The sequence below is a fragment of the Mytilus trossulus genome, chromosome 3 (genome assembly GCF_036588685.1).
Source record: "Mytilus trossulus isolate FHL-02 chromosome 3, PNRI_Mtr1.1.1.hap1, whole genome shotgun sequence".
Taxonomy (NCBI): domain Eukaryota; kingdom Metazoa; phylum Mollusca; class Bivalvia; order Mytilida; family Mytilidae; genus Mytilus; species Mytilus trossulus.
In genome coordinates, this window is record NC_086375.1 from 2,968,827 (window position 1) to 2,989,216 (window position 20,390).

A 20,390-nucleotide genomic window follows, 5' to 3' on the forward strand; every position below is an offset into this window, starting at 1 on the left:
TTACCGTGCTTTGTTTACAACACCAGTAAGAATTATGATGTGATATCCCGTATGAAATATACGTTCAAAATACAGGAATTATAAATTATACCGTTCTCTCGAATCAAGAGTCGAACTTGTTTATGTCATGTTTGGATTAACAATGACAATTTGAAGATGAAAAAAACTTGAATATATGCTCATTTTCTTAACAAATCTCCGTGAAATCAAAACTGTATCTTAAGCCCTTAACGAACATTGGTTTTGATGGCATTTCTTTTGATAATCTATTGGATTGATTCACAAAGTTTAAATCTTGTCAATTCATTTTTTATGCGCATCGATCTGTTACATGTATTGAAGACTATAATTACTGACCTTCAGAATAATGTAGATTAATATCAATATTAATTTTGTTTACATTCTAATTGATATATAAACTGCAACCCATTATCTGCTTCTCCTTTAATCAGATTTTCGTTTTTTTCCTTCAACAAAATATATATAATTTAAAGTAAAACTTCACATATACTAGTATCTTTTTAAACTAAAAATATCTTTAAAATGGAAAAGGGAGAATTATATATAAAAACGATGTCGAAGTATAACAAGCATACACTCTCAACTTAAAAAAAAGCAAAAAAAAAAACCAGACATAAAGCAAAGACTAAAATCTGCAGAAATAACTTATAACGAACAACTCAAAGAGTTAATTGGTTTCGTCGAACAGGTACTAAGCAGTTTCATACTGTTCGGTCATTGACATAAACACTAAGTAGAATCTATTTCTGTTGTGGTGTCCGTCGTGTTATTTATTTCATGTGACATATCAAAATATAGTCCGTTTTTCTTATCTAGTAATTCGACATTTTGTAATTCTGTGCACAATTAAGTAAACAACTGAACGGAATAAAAGCTACAACAGGTATCAACTTGAAGGCATTTGTTTTTTTCTTGATTGATTAATTTTACTTTCGCAGCCTGGTTTAAGTTAGTTTCTCGTTACTCTACTTCTGTGTTGAGCAGATTGTACAATTTGGACATTTCCGAGTTCTCTTCGTGGTGTGCGTTTGAACTGTATTTATGTCAACTTCTTTTATAAATCAGAGACAACTCTTAAATAAAACAATTAAACTACGAAACAGGATGAAAGCTCGTGACCCCTTCATTGCATATATATGTGCTTAACTGGAAAGATCAACGCATTTCGACATGATGTGTTTTGTGTGAACCAATCAATGGAAAGATCTGATTTAAATATCAGTCTGATACAGAACACGATATCGTAATGTGTAATTCCATTTGCAGTATTTATTTAACTGCATCAGATGAATGTGCATTTATATAATTGATTCATATTCAATGATGCTTCCATAACCAAATAAAAATGAGCCAACATGAGCAACACGATATGTGCTACTGGTGTTGCAGAATCATCTGACCCTTCCGGACCAGATTGTTATTGGGTTCGCTTGGCTCAGTCTTTAATTTTTTATGATGTGTTGTATAAACTCTTGTTTGTCTTTTTAATCTTTATTCGTTTTTTTACATGAAATTGTCAGTTGATGTTATTTTTTACTTGTGAGTTTGAATGACCCTTTGGTATCGTTTGTCTCTCTCTTCTCTCTATCTCTCTATCTCTCTCTCTCTCTCTCTCTCTCTCTCTCTCTCTCTCTCTCTCTCTCTCTCTCTCTCTTTATAAAAATCTTATTAATTTAAAATGATTGGTAACAGCAAATCCTAATGAAGAGCTGAGTTATGATACGACGACAAACGACAAACGACACGGAGTTACAGGTTCTTGACTTGGGACATACAAATAGAATATATAAAAAAAGAAGATGTGGTATGATTGCCAATGAGACAACTATCCCCCAAAAAAATGACACAAACATTAACAATTATAGGTCACCGTACGGCCTTCAACAATGAGCAAACCCCATACCGCATATTCAGCTATAAAAGGCTCCGATCAGACAATGTAAAACAATTCAAACGAGAAAACTAACGGCCTTATTTATGTAAAAAAAATGAACGAAAAACAAATATGTAACACACAAACAAACGACAACCACTGTATTACAGACTCCTGACTTGGGACAGGCACATACATAAATAAAGTGGCGGGGTTAAACATGTTAGCGGGATCCCAACCCTCCCCCTAACCTGGGACAGTGGTATAACAGTAAAACATAAGAACGAACTATACAAATCAGTTGAAAAAGGCTTAACTCATCAGATAGAAGACAGGTTTATCCCATCTGACTTCATCAGCATAGATACCAGGATTAAACTTTGTACTTACGCCATACCACGCGTCTATAGAAGACAAATCAGTGAGTTTTGCCAAATAAAGCTATTACTGAGGAAGCCTTACTAGTATTTCGAAAATTTAAAAGTTTGGTAAACATTTAATATATAAATGTGACCATATCAATGATTGTTCATGCCAGCACAGCGGCATTTATTTTCCTGTGAAGTTATATAGGAACAAAGAGCAGATTGACAATTAATATACTTATCTATATGTACTTTTAAACGGTACAAACTGCACTATACTATAATAATAGTGCATTTTGTTTATATAGATTAGACCGTTGGTGTTCCCGTTTGAATGGTTTTACATTAGTAATTTTGGGGCCCTTTATAGCTTGTTGTTCGGTGTGAGCCAAGGTTCCGTGTTGAAGGCCGTACCATAACCTATAATGGTTTACTTTTTAAATTGTTATTTGGATGGAGAGTTGTCTCATTGGCACACACACCACATCTTCCTATATCTATATAATATGATTTTGAGGAAATCCATTTCCACTTGCGGAGCGAAGAACAATATATTTTTTTTGCGACAAGTCGAAAACAATTTGCTTTCTTTTAATGTTAGCCGAAAATCAAATGGTTGCTGCCTTAAACACAAAGACACATTTGCTTGTTTGTTTGTTTATTTGACCCTTTAATTGCTACCGTATGTAGAAGTTTTATATGGATGCATTTCACGTGTAGGAAAATACCGACGACAGCTAGACAATTTTTGATGTCATATGCCCCCTTTTTTTGCACGATCAATGCATTTGAATTAGGACATGTGGTTGGACCCCTCCCCATTTTTTGTCCTGGGATGGTACAACCCCCCCCCCCCCTTTTTCAAGTTAAAATGACTGGTTCCGCCCCTGTGAAGATACATGTTACACTCCTTAATCTTCAGTTTTATTTGAAAGAAATACAGCAATTATAAGAAGCTTGTAGAAATAAAAATATCGACATACATGTATGGGCGTTTTTCAATAAAAGCGTAATTTCTTGTCCCTGTCACTTTAAAAAAATGTGTTTGATCTTTGCAAGTTATTTTTTGTGCAGTCAGTACATTGAATTAGATTTAACATTTTAAAGCAAAGAAACAGTTTATTTTTAGAGGGATTGATAAGATATTGACTCTTGAATGGTCCAAAACAACCAAAATGGCATGTCCCTAGACCGCCTGTTCAACATTCATACTCTAAAATATTGTGAAAAAATGAAGAAATTAATGTTTTTTTTACTTTACATAAGTTATTTAATAATTCAAAAGTATGTTCAGAGCCAACATATTTTAATAAACAGCTTTCAATATAGGTTTTTTTAATTTCAGAAGGTGTGTCCCTCACAAAATGTCCACTACGAAACGAAGTCATTAAAATTTGCCAATAAACAGTTTTATAAAATCAATGTCATTTTTGTTTGCAAGAGATATAAACATTAGGGTCTTACAAAAGAAGTGATGCTTTTATAACGGCAATTAAATTGTTGATAAGAAAAATTGAGCACATTAAATGGACCAGAGTGATACCGTATTTTTGATAATGTCCACTACGAAACGGGTCAAATCTCCTTCAGTATCTGGTTTTAAAATTTTGAAAAAAATATCAGTGTACAGCTTGATAAATGCTTTGATGAATATAATCAGTCTTGTTACTATTGCAATAAAGGGATTGCGGGGGAAAATTAAACATGCAAATAGCAGTCTTTTTTTAAATATTTTTTTAATTATATTCGTGCAAAACAAATAACAAGGATTAGATTCATGTAATTTTTATTATGTTTTTATTAACATATGATAGGGTTGATGTCAACTACGAAACTTTTTGTCCACTACGAAACGGTTTTGTCCACTACGAAACGCATCAAAATGTCCACTACGTAACATGACGGTTGAACCTTCATATGTGAAGTACTGTCTAATCTTTAACGATAAAAATGGTTTTCCAATTCAGAAAAAAATGATATTTTTCTAGTTTTTAAAGTAAAAAAACTGGAATGTCTATAGGAAACATTTAATATTGCAAAAAATATATGTGTTTAGAAGAAGTTTCGTAGGGGACAAAACAGTACACAAATTATGAAAATAATATAATTTTAAAGAATATTTAAGATTGCAATTTTTGTTTACAAACAGGTCTTCAAAATAACTCTTGAAATTAAATTTTAGACAAGTTGATTTTCCTATTTTTTAGGTCTGAAAAGTACGCTTTTATTGAAAAACGCCCATATGCAAAATAAAGGCAACGGTAGTATACCGCTGTTTAAAACTCATAAATCCATGGACAAAAAATAAAATCGGGGCAACAAAACAAAACCGAGAGAAACGCATTACATATAAGAGAACAACGACACAACATTAAAATGTAACACACACAGAAACGGACTAAGCACTTTATAATGACCTACATATTAATAATTTGCATGAAATGCATTTGAAAATGCCAATTGACGATCAAGCCCTGTAAATATCAGAGGTTCTCCTTTAATGGAGGAAGTTTCGCTCCACAATTACAGTTCTGACGTCATTTCATGTACCGACGTCTTTGCCACTTCACTTGTTTGACGCCATATAAACCACATTGATTTTGGACATCTTTGCAAAACAGGTATTGTCAATGTGTAAAATCAAATGTATCTCCTTAAATATAAACACAAAACTCTCTAGAAAAGGGGGGTCTCTTAACACAGGCACGTAATTGTTTCTATCAATGGGAGGGGCATTTATCCCTGTATCCACACTCATACGAAACATGACGAAGGTAAACCTTCATTTAGAGGATGCATTCGTGTCTCTAAATTTTGCAAGCTACATTCCAAGGCTTCCAACAAGGTCCAATTGAAATGCATTGATCGTTAAAAAAAAGGGGGGTCAATTTACGAAACCTCTCCATTTTTGAGTCCGCCACTGTCACCTCTATATGAGTGGATCTCTTGAATCATTGTGAAAAATAAATAAACAGGAGCGAGCTAATCTTATTTATAGGGGAGTTAATGACGTCTTAAAGTTGAAAGGCTGCTACATCGACGCTAGTCCAAATAATTATGACGTCTGGCAAGGCTATTTTTTTCTTCTTTCTGGGACGCCTTCTACGACGTTGTTATAATAGCCTTGTGCCCTTGTCCTTCAAACAGAAAACTTTCATGCATTTTTCAATAATCTTCATTGTTTCTTTTCATTTGTTTTACTTTAATTTTGTAATTTGAATAAATGAATAAAGATATGAGTATGACAGTTGTGATAAAAGTCAGATCGGTGATAATGAAATTCATACAGTATTTGGCAGGTCTGCAGAACTAAAACAAACGTGTAGATCTACAAGTAGTTACAATTTCGATTCGTTATATAACGAGTTACGTAGTCGTTAATAGCAAGCTATGATAAAGCAGTATAATTCGTTTATAACGGAGTTAATAAGTCGTTTTACATTGTACAGAGTTAATACATGTAAGTTGGTCATGACATAAAACCTTGACACTACAGAGTGAGCGTGACGCGGGATTGCCGATTTTTCGTAAGCGTAAAACGTGAAAGTCAAATTATTGTGTAGTGAAAACGGGAAATGAGGTCTTGCGGGACCCGGGAATTGACAAAAAAAAATTGCTGAAAGCGGGATACGGGAATCTGACAAAACAGTAAGCGGGATCCGGGATCGGAACCCCCCAATGAGACCCCCTACAGAGATTTTAATTGATACCTGCTCTTCGAAATATATTCTATTTACTCATACCAAAATCAGAAAACTACTAGTATATTTTTTTGAAATGGTTATCTTCTTTTTCAGACAATTATAATCGTCACGACCCTAAACCATCATGGCACGTGTTGCTATGATAACACTTTTAGTCGTGATTTGTACAATATTTGTTGAAGCCAGGTGGAAAAGAGGAACTGCAGAGAGTAAGCATTATCTATACTCTGCGTTTAGCAAAACTTATTGTTCATTACGATGTGCATGTTGTGTCAAATTAACAATACTGTCAGCAATGAGGACAAATAAACACAAAGACATACAGAATGCAGAAAGGTTTCTATAAACTTTAATCTATGCTGATGCAATTAAAATCAGTAATACGCACCTCCTGGTAAAGAATAAGACCAACAACGCAAAGCACCTGTTCACTACAAACCAATTTAAAAGACAAAAATCACATAGTCCCAACACACCTATGTAGCTGTGGTCAAGACAGACCGATTTATTAAGGCTTAATAGACAATACCCACCAGTCCAGTAAAAAGTCCTGACAAATCGGTATAAACAGGCTCAAAAGACAGACTGATGCAGACTGCTACGAAACATGTAGTCCATAAAGACCAATTAAAGCTTCTACAAAACATGTAGTCCAGACACCGATTTGAACACGCACAAAACAAAGAGTCCAGACAGATGACTCGAACAGGCACAAAACACATATATCACATCTTATAGCCATATAATCTAGACAAACCTGTTTGAATTCAAGTGTCACAAAACACTTGAATAAATTATTATGCTTTCATAATATTAATTTTATTCAATACTAATTTCATGATTGTAGGTGAATTTGCAAGAATACAAAATTCAGTTCCGTATTACTGGGAGGTTATATGTGATTATCAATATAATGGTGTATGCCGTTATAGGTATAAGAACCACAAGACAGGACAGAGCCAAGAGACACAGCCACCACCGCCTGGTATGTTTTAGTATTTTGGTTCCGTTGTTTTCCTTTTATAGTTGAAGTGTTTCACTAGGGCTTTCTCTTATTAATTCAAGACCGATAAATAGAGGTATACTAATTTACTGCGGTAACCTTTGATATTTTATTATTATGAATTCCATGATCATAAAAAAAAATCACAAATAGAACCGGTAATGATAGTCTAGATACAGTGGAGATCATTGTTGAAGGCCGTACTATGACATGTAGTTGTTTATTTCTATGTAACTTTTGTTTCTTGTGGAGAGTGGCCTGTAAGCAATCGTTTTTTGTTTGTTTTATATAGCTATGCTGAGAAAGCATTTTAAGATCTAATGTATGATATTTTAATGTGATAGGGCCTGAGGATCTAATATATGATATTTTAATGTGATAGGGCCTGAGAATCTAATGTATGATATTTTAATGTGATAGGGCCTGAGGATCTAATGTATGATATTTTAATGTGATAGGGCCTGAGGATCTAATGTATGATATTTTAATGTGATAGGGCCTGAGGATCTAATGTATGATATTTTAATGTGATAGGGCCTGAGGATCTAATGTATGATATTTTAATGTGATAGGGCCTGAAGATCTAATGTATGATATTTTAATGTGATAGGGCCTGAAGATTTAATGTATGATATTTTAATGTGATAGGGCCTGAAGATCTAATGTATGATATTTTAATGTGATAGGGCCTGAAGATCTAATGTATGATATTTTAATGTGATAGGGCCTGAAGATTTAATGTATGATACATGTATTTTAATGTGATAGGGCCTGAAGATCTAATGTATGATATTTTAATGTGATAGGGCCTGAAGATCTAATGTATGATATTTTAATGTGATTATGAGGGCCTGAAGATCTAATGTATGATATTTTAATGTGATAGGGCCTGAGGATCTTAACATACCAGCACCAGTACCAATATCAACAATAGACAGGGGAAGTGAGTATATTATGTAAAGTTGAATAACAGGTTTTATTCTATACTAAATTTAAAAAAAAACGAACAAAAATCACAAAAAAAAAAATACAAAAAAAATATTCAATCAAACATCACACCACATCTTCCTATATCTATTATATTAAAAAAAAGGATGAGGCGGCAGTATGTTCTGCATTTTTCTACGAATTTCCACTTGGTAAAGCTTCACAATTGAACAGTTGGTAATTCCTGTTTTAGTCCTGATACACTGAGAGCTTTGAATCAGTTTATATTTCCGAGAACTAAAATTTTTACAACTAATATTTTCCACATTGTATGATCATGTCGTTGTTATTCGGAAAAAGGGGAAATCGCAGACTGAGGGAGTTGCCTCCCCTTTCCCGTTGAAGAGTAAATTAATGTTGTTGTCACTTTGCTGTTTTACATTTCTGCTAACTTTTCTCAACTACGACAATTTGGAGGACTGCAGTTCGCTTTCTTTCGAGGCCTACTGGTGAATAAAACAAACATGTCTATATAGGTTTATTTCGAGTCCAACCATAAGAATAGTCTAAATTAATCAAATACATTAATTTGAAACAAAAGAGTTTGATTCTTAAATGAAATTGATGATTTACAATTATCAAAATACTTAAATTGATCAGTTAATTAAAATAGTTTATTATTATATTATTGGTAACTTTAATAAAGAAAGATTACTTTTTAAAGATTGTTACATTAAACATTGCTATTAAGGTTACGCTTAATTTTCCTTTTAACAAAAGTTATAACTTTACGAACCTGGGGCCTGTTTATCGAAACTGTCCTAACATCGGTCCTAAGAATTTCTTAGGACAGAAGTTAGGATAAAGTTAGGACCGACTTACGACACGTATCAGCATGCACATCGAAGCTATCTTAGGAATATCTTAGCTAGGACGTCCTAACTGATGTCCTAAGTATTAGCGGAAAAGAAAATACAAACCGAATATGAAAGAAAAAATGATAATGATATCATATTTTATCAATAAATTTTATTTCAAATTAGGTTAATTAGAAACTAGTAACTAATATGTAGTTTTAAATTAAAGGTAATAAACATTTTTTGTAAAATAATTGTACATTTAAACTATATGATACAAATCATGACACAAAAATAAAAAAAATAACAAACTAACTGTTAACAAGATATATTTAATGCGTAAACATGTTTTTGAGTGAGTTGAATTCGAAGTGTCACATTTTTATTCTCTAACAGTGCAAATGCAAATCTCGTGCATTATTCATATCAGTACGGAGATATTCAACTATGTTTACTACTGCTTTAAAAGATTACGCGTGAAAATGAACAAAAGACGAAATTCGAATGTATCCTAAAGTTAGGACCATCTTAAGACACCTAAATTGGTATCCTAAAGTTAGGACAATTCCTAGGATTTTCCTAAGTTGCGACATGTTCGATAAACCCATTTAGGACTAAGAGGTGTCCTAAGTTGGTCTAAGGACATGTCCTAATCCTAAGAGAGCTTCGATAAACAGGCCCCTGGGGCCGGTAACAAGAAAATTAATTAAGAAAGGTCGTAAGTATTGAATTAAGGAGAAGATAAGATAATTCTAAGATCACTCAAAGAGTGTAGATCAAAGATCATTCAGGTTGATCGTAGATCACTCTTATTTCTCCCTCAAGTTGCATCGTAATAGTTTTAAAGTTACGAGTTCTTAATATTTTTCTGGTGTCCCTGTTTTTGGTTCCTCGCAAAGAAATTAGAATCACCTTAAATGAATCATAGAAACGTTTTAATGAACGATTAAATGCACATAACAATCAACTACCAATTTAACCTAAGGAAAACAATTCTGGTCGCAGACCACCATATATATTCTTCCGGCCCTTTTTTGAAAAAAGTAAAAATGAATTAAAAAAGTTCATGAAATTATTTTTACTGCTTATAGAACATTATTATTCTAATAAAAATATGCTTGTCTCATGACAATCCATCAGTGCTTTTTCTTTTGAGAGCCCTACTAATACTATTCACGAGGCCAATGGTAGCATTTGAGTCGAGTATAAATGATGAATCTCAAATGACGTAGGCTTATTTTTCTATCCTACCGTTCATTTCGTTCAAATCACTACTAGAATGGTTTACTTTTATAATTGGTAATTTGGATGGAGATCGAGTAACGTCTCATTGGCACTCATACCACATCTTCTTATATTTTTTCACTTTAAACAATATTTTAGTCACATTTTAAAAGCCTTCTTACAAAAAATAAAATCACAAAAATACTCAACTCCAAGGAAAATTCAAAACGGAAATTAAGTCCTTAACTTAATGGCCAAACCAAATGATTAAACACATCAAACGAATGGACGACACTTGTCATATTCCTGACTATTTACAGGCATATTCAAAGTGTAAAACAATGATGGATTGAACCTGGTTTAAAGAGTTAAACCTCTCACTTGGATGACAGTCTTTTCAAATTCCTTTATATTAATAACGATGCGTGAACAAAAAAGACACAATAGGCAAAAATGTAAAAAAAAAACCAAACAGGTATACAACAACAACACTCAATTCACTCAAAACTGAAGATGATTTAAGATGATCCGGATCATGCTCCACGTGTGGCGATCGTGTTGCTCATTATATTACAAAGCCGGTAACTAATTGGTCAACCAACTCATGATGGCTTCCGTAAAATTTAAGAAGTGATGATTTAAACTTCACCATTTGGAACTTATTTAATAATTATAATAAAAAAGTTCTAGGATTCACGTATTAACTTTATAAGCAACTTGTTATAATATTAACAAGTGAATGTACAGCTATAAGTGTAGTCGGGACCACTCTTACAAAAAATGTCAAGTGAAGCTATTGCGAATTGTTCTTGGTACACCCCTAAGTTGCTACATGTAAGTTTGTTTTAAGAACACTGATCAAAATTTAAGAATGATTGTGTGTTACCGGAATTAGTAAGAATGCTCTAAGGTGGACGCAAGAATCGTTCTTAAATCATGCACTTTTTCAAAATATTAAGGGCTGTCAATCATTCTAAGATAGGTCTGAGGTAGATTCTTGTTACATTCATCTTAAGACCCCTTTAGACATGCGTTAGACATACGAATGCTTCTTGTTACCGGCCCCTGGTGAATAAAACAAAGATGTCTATATATATGTTTATTTGGAGTCCAACCATAAGAGTAAATTAATGTTTGATTCCTTAGGGTTTCCTTTTTTAAACCCTAAGAAAATGATTTTTAGAATACTTATTGTTTATAAGTGAGAACTGTTTCTATTGCATAATTTGGGGTTACTATTTAACAAGATTTATGTCAAATGATACATGTAGCCTATTTAACAAGATTTATGTCAAATGATACCTGTAGCTTATAGACTTGGGATCACTGTTGAAGTTTTTATTAATAAAAAAAAACGTATTCAGAAGTCATCAGGATAAAGTAAAGTTTTAACATAAATGATACTTTTAGATCGTTGTTTTCTTTACGCAATGTGGTATTCAATATTTCTGTAGAATATATTAGCAATTGTTCTAGTTTTTTCAAATTGTTTTTTCTTGGTGTGATCCTCATTTACCACTAACGACGTAAGTAACACATCCAAATTGTGAAGTTGGAATCTTTCCTTCGTAATTTTTTACGGATGCTGTCATTGGTTGACGTTTATGGAATATTCCTTTCACAAATGACAACGGATGATCGAATTGTTGTAACAACAACCCGTCCCCTTTTCCTAGAATGTGACCTACATGCACCGAATAAGGTCTGGGTTTGAAGAAAATTAACTATAATGAAAAGCAACAGGTGCCACTTGTGGAGCATGATCGGATTACAGTTGACTCTTCCGTTTTTGATGGGTTTGTGTTTGATGTTGTGTTTTGTGTATATATGAATGTTCGTTTCCCTTTTCTTTTTAGCAAAGCTTTATTGTCCGTTTAATTCCTATTTTATTTATGAGTTGTTCTTTGATTGTCCGTTTGGTATTGGTCGAATCTCTTTGAAACGACATAAAACTATGATGTCATTTATACAACAACGGATATTCTGTTTCTTTCTGTACATCGTAGTAATGCATTATTATTTTAAACAATTGAAGTTTTGGGATACATAAAGTCAAACCACCAATGTATCCTCAAGTTTTCCTGTCGTACGGCGCCTATATGAGACAGTGTGATGGTTTTTTTAGCGCAACACGGTTAAATTATGACGATGTGATTTGCTTAACACTGTAACGTGGTGACCCCTATAAAGGGAATCGTCAAGCTATAAAATCTTCAACCTTAAATGATTCCTGTTGTACGGCTCCTTTCAGAAAGGGTGATGTATAATATCGTTTTTTTACCATGTTTAATCTTTATTTGTTGTTTTTCTTTCTGGTCGCCTGAGTTTCGGAAAAAACATAACGTCATGCACTTGAACCACATGTTTCATTTGGATAATAATGTCTTCGCTTAAAAAGCAAAACAAGAGTGTCATTTTTGAATAAATGACTGAGCCGTACAAAACTTTATTTCAGGATGCAAAGAAGGCTGGTATAATTGGTTTGGGGGAGGAGCCTGTTACTACATTTCTGCCTTCAATGATACGAAAACCCACAGTGAGGCTACTGTAAGTTGATTAGTGAAATTATTTGGATAAATTGATCGTTAGAATCTAAAAAAAAAGAAGAAGTGTACTCTGTGTGGTATGATTGACAACGAGATAACTCTCCACAAGAGACTCAATGACGTTAAAGTTAGCACTACTATGTGACTGTAGGGTCGTTGAGAGGCTTGATTAATGTAAATCATATTTTTATACATATTCATTTTATGCAAATTTTCGAAAAGCATGCGGTTATGCCAAGTTAGTCTTAACATATTATATGTTATTCAGGTCTCAGACATGTATATACTGTGACATTCCCGGCTTAGAGTTTATATCCCCTGAGCCGAAGGCGAAGAAGATATAAGCACTAAGCCGGGAATGTCACAGTATATACCCTTTCTGAGACCTGAATTACACATATATTACGGATTACCCCTGACTTAATGTTATTTTCCAGTGCAGGTTTTTGTTCACAACACATATATGATAAGTTGAAAACCCTAATATGTTCAGCACACGTGAAGGATTTTCTAATTGCTGTGATCATAATTTTATCGTATGTAATAATTTATAATAATACTTTTAACATTAAATTTAAGTATTAGAAGTGTAAGTTGCGTGTTTTTGTATCAAAAATGTATTATTGACTGAAGCACTTCATCATTTTCCCTCTGTGAGCCTCTGACAATCTGATAGCTTTTGACTACGTCACATAGTAACCGGTGTTATGATGACGTTTTTGAGGTTCCAATTGGGGATAAAAACGTCGTATATACCCCGACAGTTTCCTGAATATACACTGACATTTCTGTGTTGTTATCCAATCACAAACCTCGACACATTTGTAATCCGTAATATTAAGTCTTATTGACGCGATTTAAGCATCTCTTGTTCACCGTCGGCTTTAACAATTAACAAAAACCCATGGCTCTTACATGACAACACGTAAACCATCTGACTCATGAAGGGCTGTCAAGGTCGTTAAAAACTTTCATCATCGTCACCACTACATGCTTAAACATCCTTAATTAATATTCAAGTCAGATATTTTATTTGGTATGGAAAAAAAGAAATATATTTTTTGTTATTGTTTGTTTCCAGTATTGTCAATTTGACAACAATAAGCAATTCGTTCATTTCAGTACTGTGGATAACAACAATTGATACAGATAATAATGTTACATGTACAGTATTTTGACATTTCTTGATATCTTGTTGTTGTTTTAAGGTTTATGTAACCTTCTGTACTGTAGTCATTTTTGTACGAACTTTTCAAACTTCAATTGTATCAAAACTACAGACTGATATAATATTGAAAAATAGAGATAGGCTATTTTGTACATATTCCATGGGGAAACTTGATGCAAAGCATTATTTTTTACTGTTCCATTGTATTTAATAGAAAAAGAGGACTTATGGCAAATAAATCGAAGATTTTTATAGAAAATCCACAGCCTTTATCCGTGTACTCTCATAGTTGGCAATTTGATGACTGATATATATTGATTTCCTTTAAACAAGTTTATAAATGTAGTTATTGGTTGAGACAAATATAAATATGACCAAAATCAAGTACACCTTTTAGGGTGCGCTCGACTTTAGTGACTCAGCACGAGGTGTTTTGGAATTTACAGGTTACTTAGAACTTTTTGTAAAAAATAAACACTAGCACATCATACAAAATCAAGTGAGTAATTTATGTTTCAAATTTTATAAAAAAAAACTCTGTATTAAAGGCTGTGGATTTTCTATAAAAAAATCTTGATTGCCACAAAGTCCTTTTTTTTCTATCAAATGCAATGAAACAGCCAAAAATAATGCTTTGCATCAAGTTTCCTCTTGGAATATGTACTAAATGACCTATCTCTATTATTCATTATATCTGTAGTTTTGATACAATTGAGGTTTGAAAAATTCGTACAAAAATGGCTACAGAAGGGTACATAAACCTTAAGGAGGAAACTATTTTTGAGTAAAATTGAAATTTTTTATAATTATTAGAATAGTTCTTTACAGAAACTGTTGTCTAAATTTTACAGTTTTTTTTTGTTACAATGTAAAAGAAATTAAAGTATTTTATTATTTTATTAACCCCTGATCAAGACTCAAATCAGCATCATTGCCGAACCCCTAAGGCAGCAACCAATTGATTTTCCGGGGGGGCTATTATAGTTGAGTATAAAACATAAAGAGGGGGGAGGGTGCTATGGATTTTGTTTCCAGTTTTTGGCACTGAAAAAAATGTGTTTATTTCACCCTCTGCCACTATATATAATGCTAAAATTGATTTCGAATTGTCACTAAAATTTGTCCTGAAAAAAATCTAAAGGCAACGCCCCCCTCCCCGCCCAAGAAAAATGAAATAAATAGTTGCTGCCTAATTCATTTGAAAATGTCTTTACGAATCGACCTGACGTACACAGAAATATTCGCCACTGGTCTTTACTCAAACAACGATTCACGCATAAATGCATAACTAAAAAAGTGTTAGGTAAATGATATGTTTGTCTAGTATCTCAGATCCGTTAATTTAAATAACACTTAAAATTTAAAAAAAAAGTTACCCTATTCCTTCACCAAATAGTCCTTGGAGAAGAAATACCATTTGAAACAAAAATATCTCAATCCTTTTTTCCGGCTGTAAGCACGCTGCTGCAGTTATCGTTTTCTAATGCGTAATGGACACATCTCTAGTATATTCAAACTACTGCAAATTATAAAAATGGCTTTCATAAAGTAACAACCACTTAACTTAAAAAAGGGGGAGGGTTATTTTTTTTTTATCTGAGTCAGATTTTTTTTCGCACGTACGTTTTTATTCCGGTTTTTTTTCGATGCTGGTGATCAAATATTTTTGTTTTCAATATTTAACACTATAATGTATAGGGGAACTCTTGATTCAGAATAATTTTTTTTTTATCAAATTGGGTATCGGAATATTTCTATCTCCCTTTTGAAGTCAAATGGTCGTTGCCTTACCATGTTACTGCCAGAAAAATTGACCGAAAACTTTAAATTCAGTTCTACGTAATGAACATTTAAATGACATATAGTTTAAAAGTGTGAACAAATCTTACGTACAGGTGATTAAACAAGGTGTATAGATGTGAACAAAGTTAATGTGAAACCAGTGTCCATTGCATTAAACATAATTGTAAACATGTTTACTGTACACGGCGTTTGGTGTGAACACGGCCCTAGATTGTCAGTTTTCCTACCGAAGGTCAGTGGTTTTCTCCTGGTACTTCGGCTTTCTCCACCAATAAAAACTGACCACCACGAAATAGCTTAAATGCAGTGCTTAAAAGTGGCGTTGACACATCAAAAATTAAAATCAGAATAATATCTTGAGTCAAATGATCAAATTGTTTGAGCCAAATATGAACTTATTTACGCTGTATTTTTCCCTTACAGGAAGCATGTAAAAACTTAGGAGGAGAATTGTTTTATGCTACAACAATGGGTATGTGGGAACTTGGTGTAGCGGGAAGTTTCGCAAAACAAAGCAAGGTACGTATAAGGGGGAAAAGGCGGAACACCGCATATTTTCAAGGTGATAAAATGTGCTGAGTTCATAATAAATAATAGGTTTGTTTGTCCAAACGCTACCTACCCAGAAAAAACTGCCTACTCAAATTCTTTTTTGTCTAGATTTGAAGAAGACTCATAAACATCTGATACTTCAATTTCTTAAAAAAAAAAAATATTTAAAAAATGCCTACCTACCTACCTACCTACCCACTGTCTCAACCTTTGGGTAGGGTTTGGGCAAACCAAAATATTTTTAAGTGTGGCCCGATGGAATAGATCACATGTTACAGCTTAATATTGGCGATTTGTTATTGTGAATGTATAATTAAATTATCTTCACAATATTTTATTACAGCTTTCTTTAAATGAAACATTTCGTTTTTACGTTCATTTTTTTGTACAATTACAGATAAGGACTCATTATTTCTGGACAAGTGGGCACAAGGTCAATGGCAAATGGAATTGGGGTAATAACCATGGACCAGTTTTAAACAAGATGCTGCAATATAGTAGTCAACCAGCAGGCACTCCTGATCAAGGGGATTGTTTAGCAAAATATTTATATCGAGATAATATTTCTATCGAGAAAAATTGTAATCTTAAATACAACTATGTCTGTAAGATAAAATTGCCAAGAAGGAAAGGTAAATATGGGTAATACAATGCTCATAAGACCGCAAAGCACATATGGGTAATTCTTAACATTAGAATACGCCATGGGATGTAATATTTTGCTATTAAAATGTGCCTATTATATGCTTTTAGAATAGAATGTACTTTTTAATTGGAAGTGTGTTCTTTCATCATACTCTTAAAACAGATACAAATATTTGGAAAAAAAGTTACATTGATCTTAAATGATTTATAAGTTTAATATGAAACCTTTTATTAATAAAATGATAGTTAAAGGCATATCTGATATTATAACAAACTTTAAGATGCCAAAGAAAAGAAGGGTGAATGATACCATAGGTATGTGCAAACTCATAGATTTAAAATAAACTGACAACACTATGGCAAAAAAAAAAAAAAATAGACAACTGCACACGGGACATAATGCATAGTTAACTATAAATTAAGCATCACAAACCCTACCTGAAACAGAGAATGATCTCAGATCCTGTTCCACATGTGGCACCTGTCAAGTTGTGGTATCATCATTGTAAATGGTTCTGCGAAAGACGGTTTATGCATTTTGGTATTCAACGTCGGTATAATTGCAGAATTATACTGAAATAAATTCCGATTTTGGCATCAAATTTCAATTTCATCTGACAAAAGATTTTGACCACTTTTCAAACACTTAAAAGAGGGACGAAAGACACCAAAGGGACAGTCAAACTCGTAAATCTAAAACAAACTGACAACGCCATGGCTAAAAATGAAAAAGACAAACAGAAAAACAATAGTACACATGACACAACATAGAAAACTAAAGAATAAACAACACGAACCCCACCAAAAACTAGGGGTGATCTCAGGTGCTCCGGAAGGGTAAGCAGATCCTGCTCCACATGCGGCACCCGTCGTGTTGCTTATGTGACTTAAGTGTCTATTTCATTTGCATCAATTGGTTTATAAATGTGAAATATTTGAACTGAATAAGTCATTAAAAACGATCCGATTCAAGCTCAAATATGAAAAATTAACCAAATATGCCGAAAAATGTCACTTTTCGGATAGTTTTTTGTCAAAAATGAAAGTGGCCGCATCCGTGTTCATCCTCAACCTTTAGATATGTTATGTTTTGTCATAGAATACAACTTCCATTTCAATATTAAGGATGAACACGAATGCGGCCACTTTCGTTTTACACGAAAATCGTCTAAATTTAACTAACATGCTAAGCATGAATTGTGAAGAATTCAATAATTTAGCATGACTTTAAGGTGGCTGTACCCGATATATCTCCATTGTATAGTAAAAATAGCCCATATTTATGTCAATAAATAACTAAAAGTTTACATTTTATCAATTTTGTAAAACTGCTATATTTTGAGGCCAAAAAGGGCTCTTACTGGACCTACTCCTTTGTCTTATTAGCGACATCCTGTAAAATGGTATGATTGCCAACGAGACAACTCTTCATAAGAGACCAAAATGACACAAAAATAATAGTTGTTACCCCCATACGCTTTCAACAAATAGTTTATTAAAGCTATAAAACAGGCATCGAAATGACGTGGCGGATGTATAACAATTCAAGAGAGAAAACTAACTGCATAATTATGACTAGTGTACAAAATGACAAAAACAGATATGTAACACAGCAACAAACACCATAATTGAGTTACCGGGGCTCCTGACTTCGAAAGGCACATACAATCAGAATGCACGAGTGCCAAACCCTCCCCTAACATTTAACAGTGGTATAACAGTAAAACGAAACTCAAATTTAAACTAAAAAATCAGTTGAAAAAGGCTTATTGACTCATCATGTAGATACAAATATAAATACATTTATTGAAAACACAATGGGTGTAGCTGGGTACTAAAAAATATACATTCCAACAACATAAAAGATATTTACTACAGATATGATAGTACTGCCAGGTATTTCAAAGCTAATAGCAACAATCAGTACATATCAATTAGTCAATGGTCTAAGCGTAAAGCCGTCATAAAGAAAAAGGGGCGAAAGATAACATGGAGTCATTCAAACTCATAAATCTAAACTAGACTGACAACACCATGGCTATAAAAGAAAACAGACAAACAAACAACAACACACAAGACACAACATAGAAAACTATAAACTAATCCACAAAAACCATACCTAAAACTGAGGGTGATTTGAGGTGATCCAGAAGGGTAAGCAGATTGTGCTCCAAATGGGACACCTTTCGTGTTGTACTATTATCGTTTAAAATGGTTCTGTGGAAGACGGTATGGACACTATTTGCTACGTCGGTATAAATGCAGAATTATACTGAAATAAAGTCATGCATTTGTCTTATTAGCAACATCCTGTGTCGTAACGATATCATTAATCATAATAATGATATAACTATTTGGTTTTGGGACACGTTGATATCCCTGGTCTCCTTTCTGCTCTTTGTTCAATGTTATTTTCTCTTTGGCACATTCCCTGTTTCTATTATCTATTCTAATGCAAATAGACTAAGTTTGGGGGAGCAGGGCCAATTTAATAAAATTCCTTTTAAAAGACAGTTGCTTATGTTCATACAACTTCATACCAATTCTCATTCACTTAGCATTCAGCAGGGTTGTTTTTTTTTTATCTGAAACTGACCTGATTAAAAATAATTACAACATGCCATGCTCTAGATATAAAAGGAGGATGTAGTATGATTACCAATGAGATAGCTCTTCAAAAGAGACCAAATGACAAAAAAATTAACAACTATGGGTCTAAGCATGCAACAATAAGCTAAGCCTAAACCCCTAGTTAGCTTTAAAAGGCCTCGAGATAACGAATGCAAAACAATTCAATCGAGAAAAAGAACAGCCTAATTATGACTAATGTACAATTAACCAACGTAAACAGATAAAATATGAAATTACAACCACTGAATAACAGGCTCCTGACTTTCGACGGCACATGCATTCAGAATGCGGTGTTAAATAGGTAAGCGGGTGCCAAACCCTCACCTGACCTGGAACAGTGGTGTTACAGTGCAACATAAGAACGAAATATAAAAATCTGTTGAAAAAGGCTTAACTCATACAAATAGAAATACATCTACCAAAAATACAGTGGACGTGGCAAGGTACTTGTATATCCAAACAAGAACCAAGACCCTAAATACAGATCGGATTTTACTGACATCAAGTTCAAAGCCAATAGCAACAATCAGTACATATCAATTAATCAATGGTTTAAGTGTAAAGACGTCATAAACAGTGAGAGAAAAAACTTAACCGTGTACAATGCCAGGAAACAGGTACCCAGTCGACAGATTGAAGCGTCATGAATGTGCATCTATATATTACAATAATAGTTAGTTCGCTTTTATTTCAATGATATCAAAAAAATCAAGATTAATATCATTAAAACGAGGTTGAATTGGTTACCTTTTAGAATAAGTTGATAGGTGAATCAGGAGCGTTTCTTAGTAAACAACATCTCAAAAAACATGAGGAAGACTTCAAGTGCTATCCCGTTTGAAATAACTTTTCTCCAGGGAACAACCAATTCCATATAATAAAAAAACAAGCTCATTTCAAAGATGTTGACCGAGGCTTTATGCGTCACTAAGATATTGTTCTGGGATCGATCTTGACCCATATGACAACCACAGGGGTTTATTGTTGGTGGTGGCAGTGCTTAACGACATTTACTGGCTATACAGCCATCGCACGGTCCGTTCAAAATATATATAGAACATTTACTGGCTA

At 33.4% G+C, this 20,390-nt stretch overlaps 1 protein-coding gene across 1 annotated transcript; it reads left to right on the top strand.

Annotated features, from left to right (window-relative positions):
- The first annotated feature begins 4,779 nt into the window (after window positions 1-4,779).
- On the top strand, window positions 4,780-16,791 carry LOC134709174 (lithostathine-2-like). Its single transcript, XM_063569353.1, has 7 exons — window positions 4,780-4,880; window positions 6,057-6,172; window positions 6,811-6,948; window positions 7,853-7,909; window positions 12,430-12,521; window positions 15,915-16,010; window positions 16,441-16,791. Exons 2-7 carry the CDS (start codon window positions 6,088-6,090, stop codon window positions 16,687-16,689), a joined length of 717 nt encoding a protein of 238 aa, XP_063425423.1. The 5' UTR covers window positions 4,780-4,880; window positions 6,057-6,087; the 3' UTR covers window positions 16,690-16,791.
- The last annotated feature ends 3,599 nt before the right edge of the window (window positions 16,792-20,390 follow it).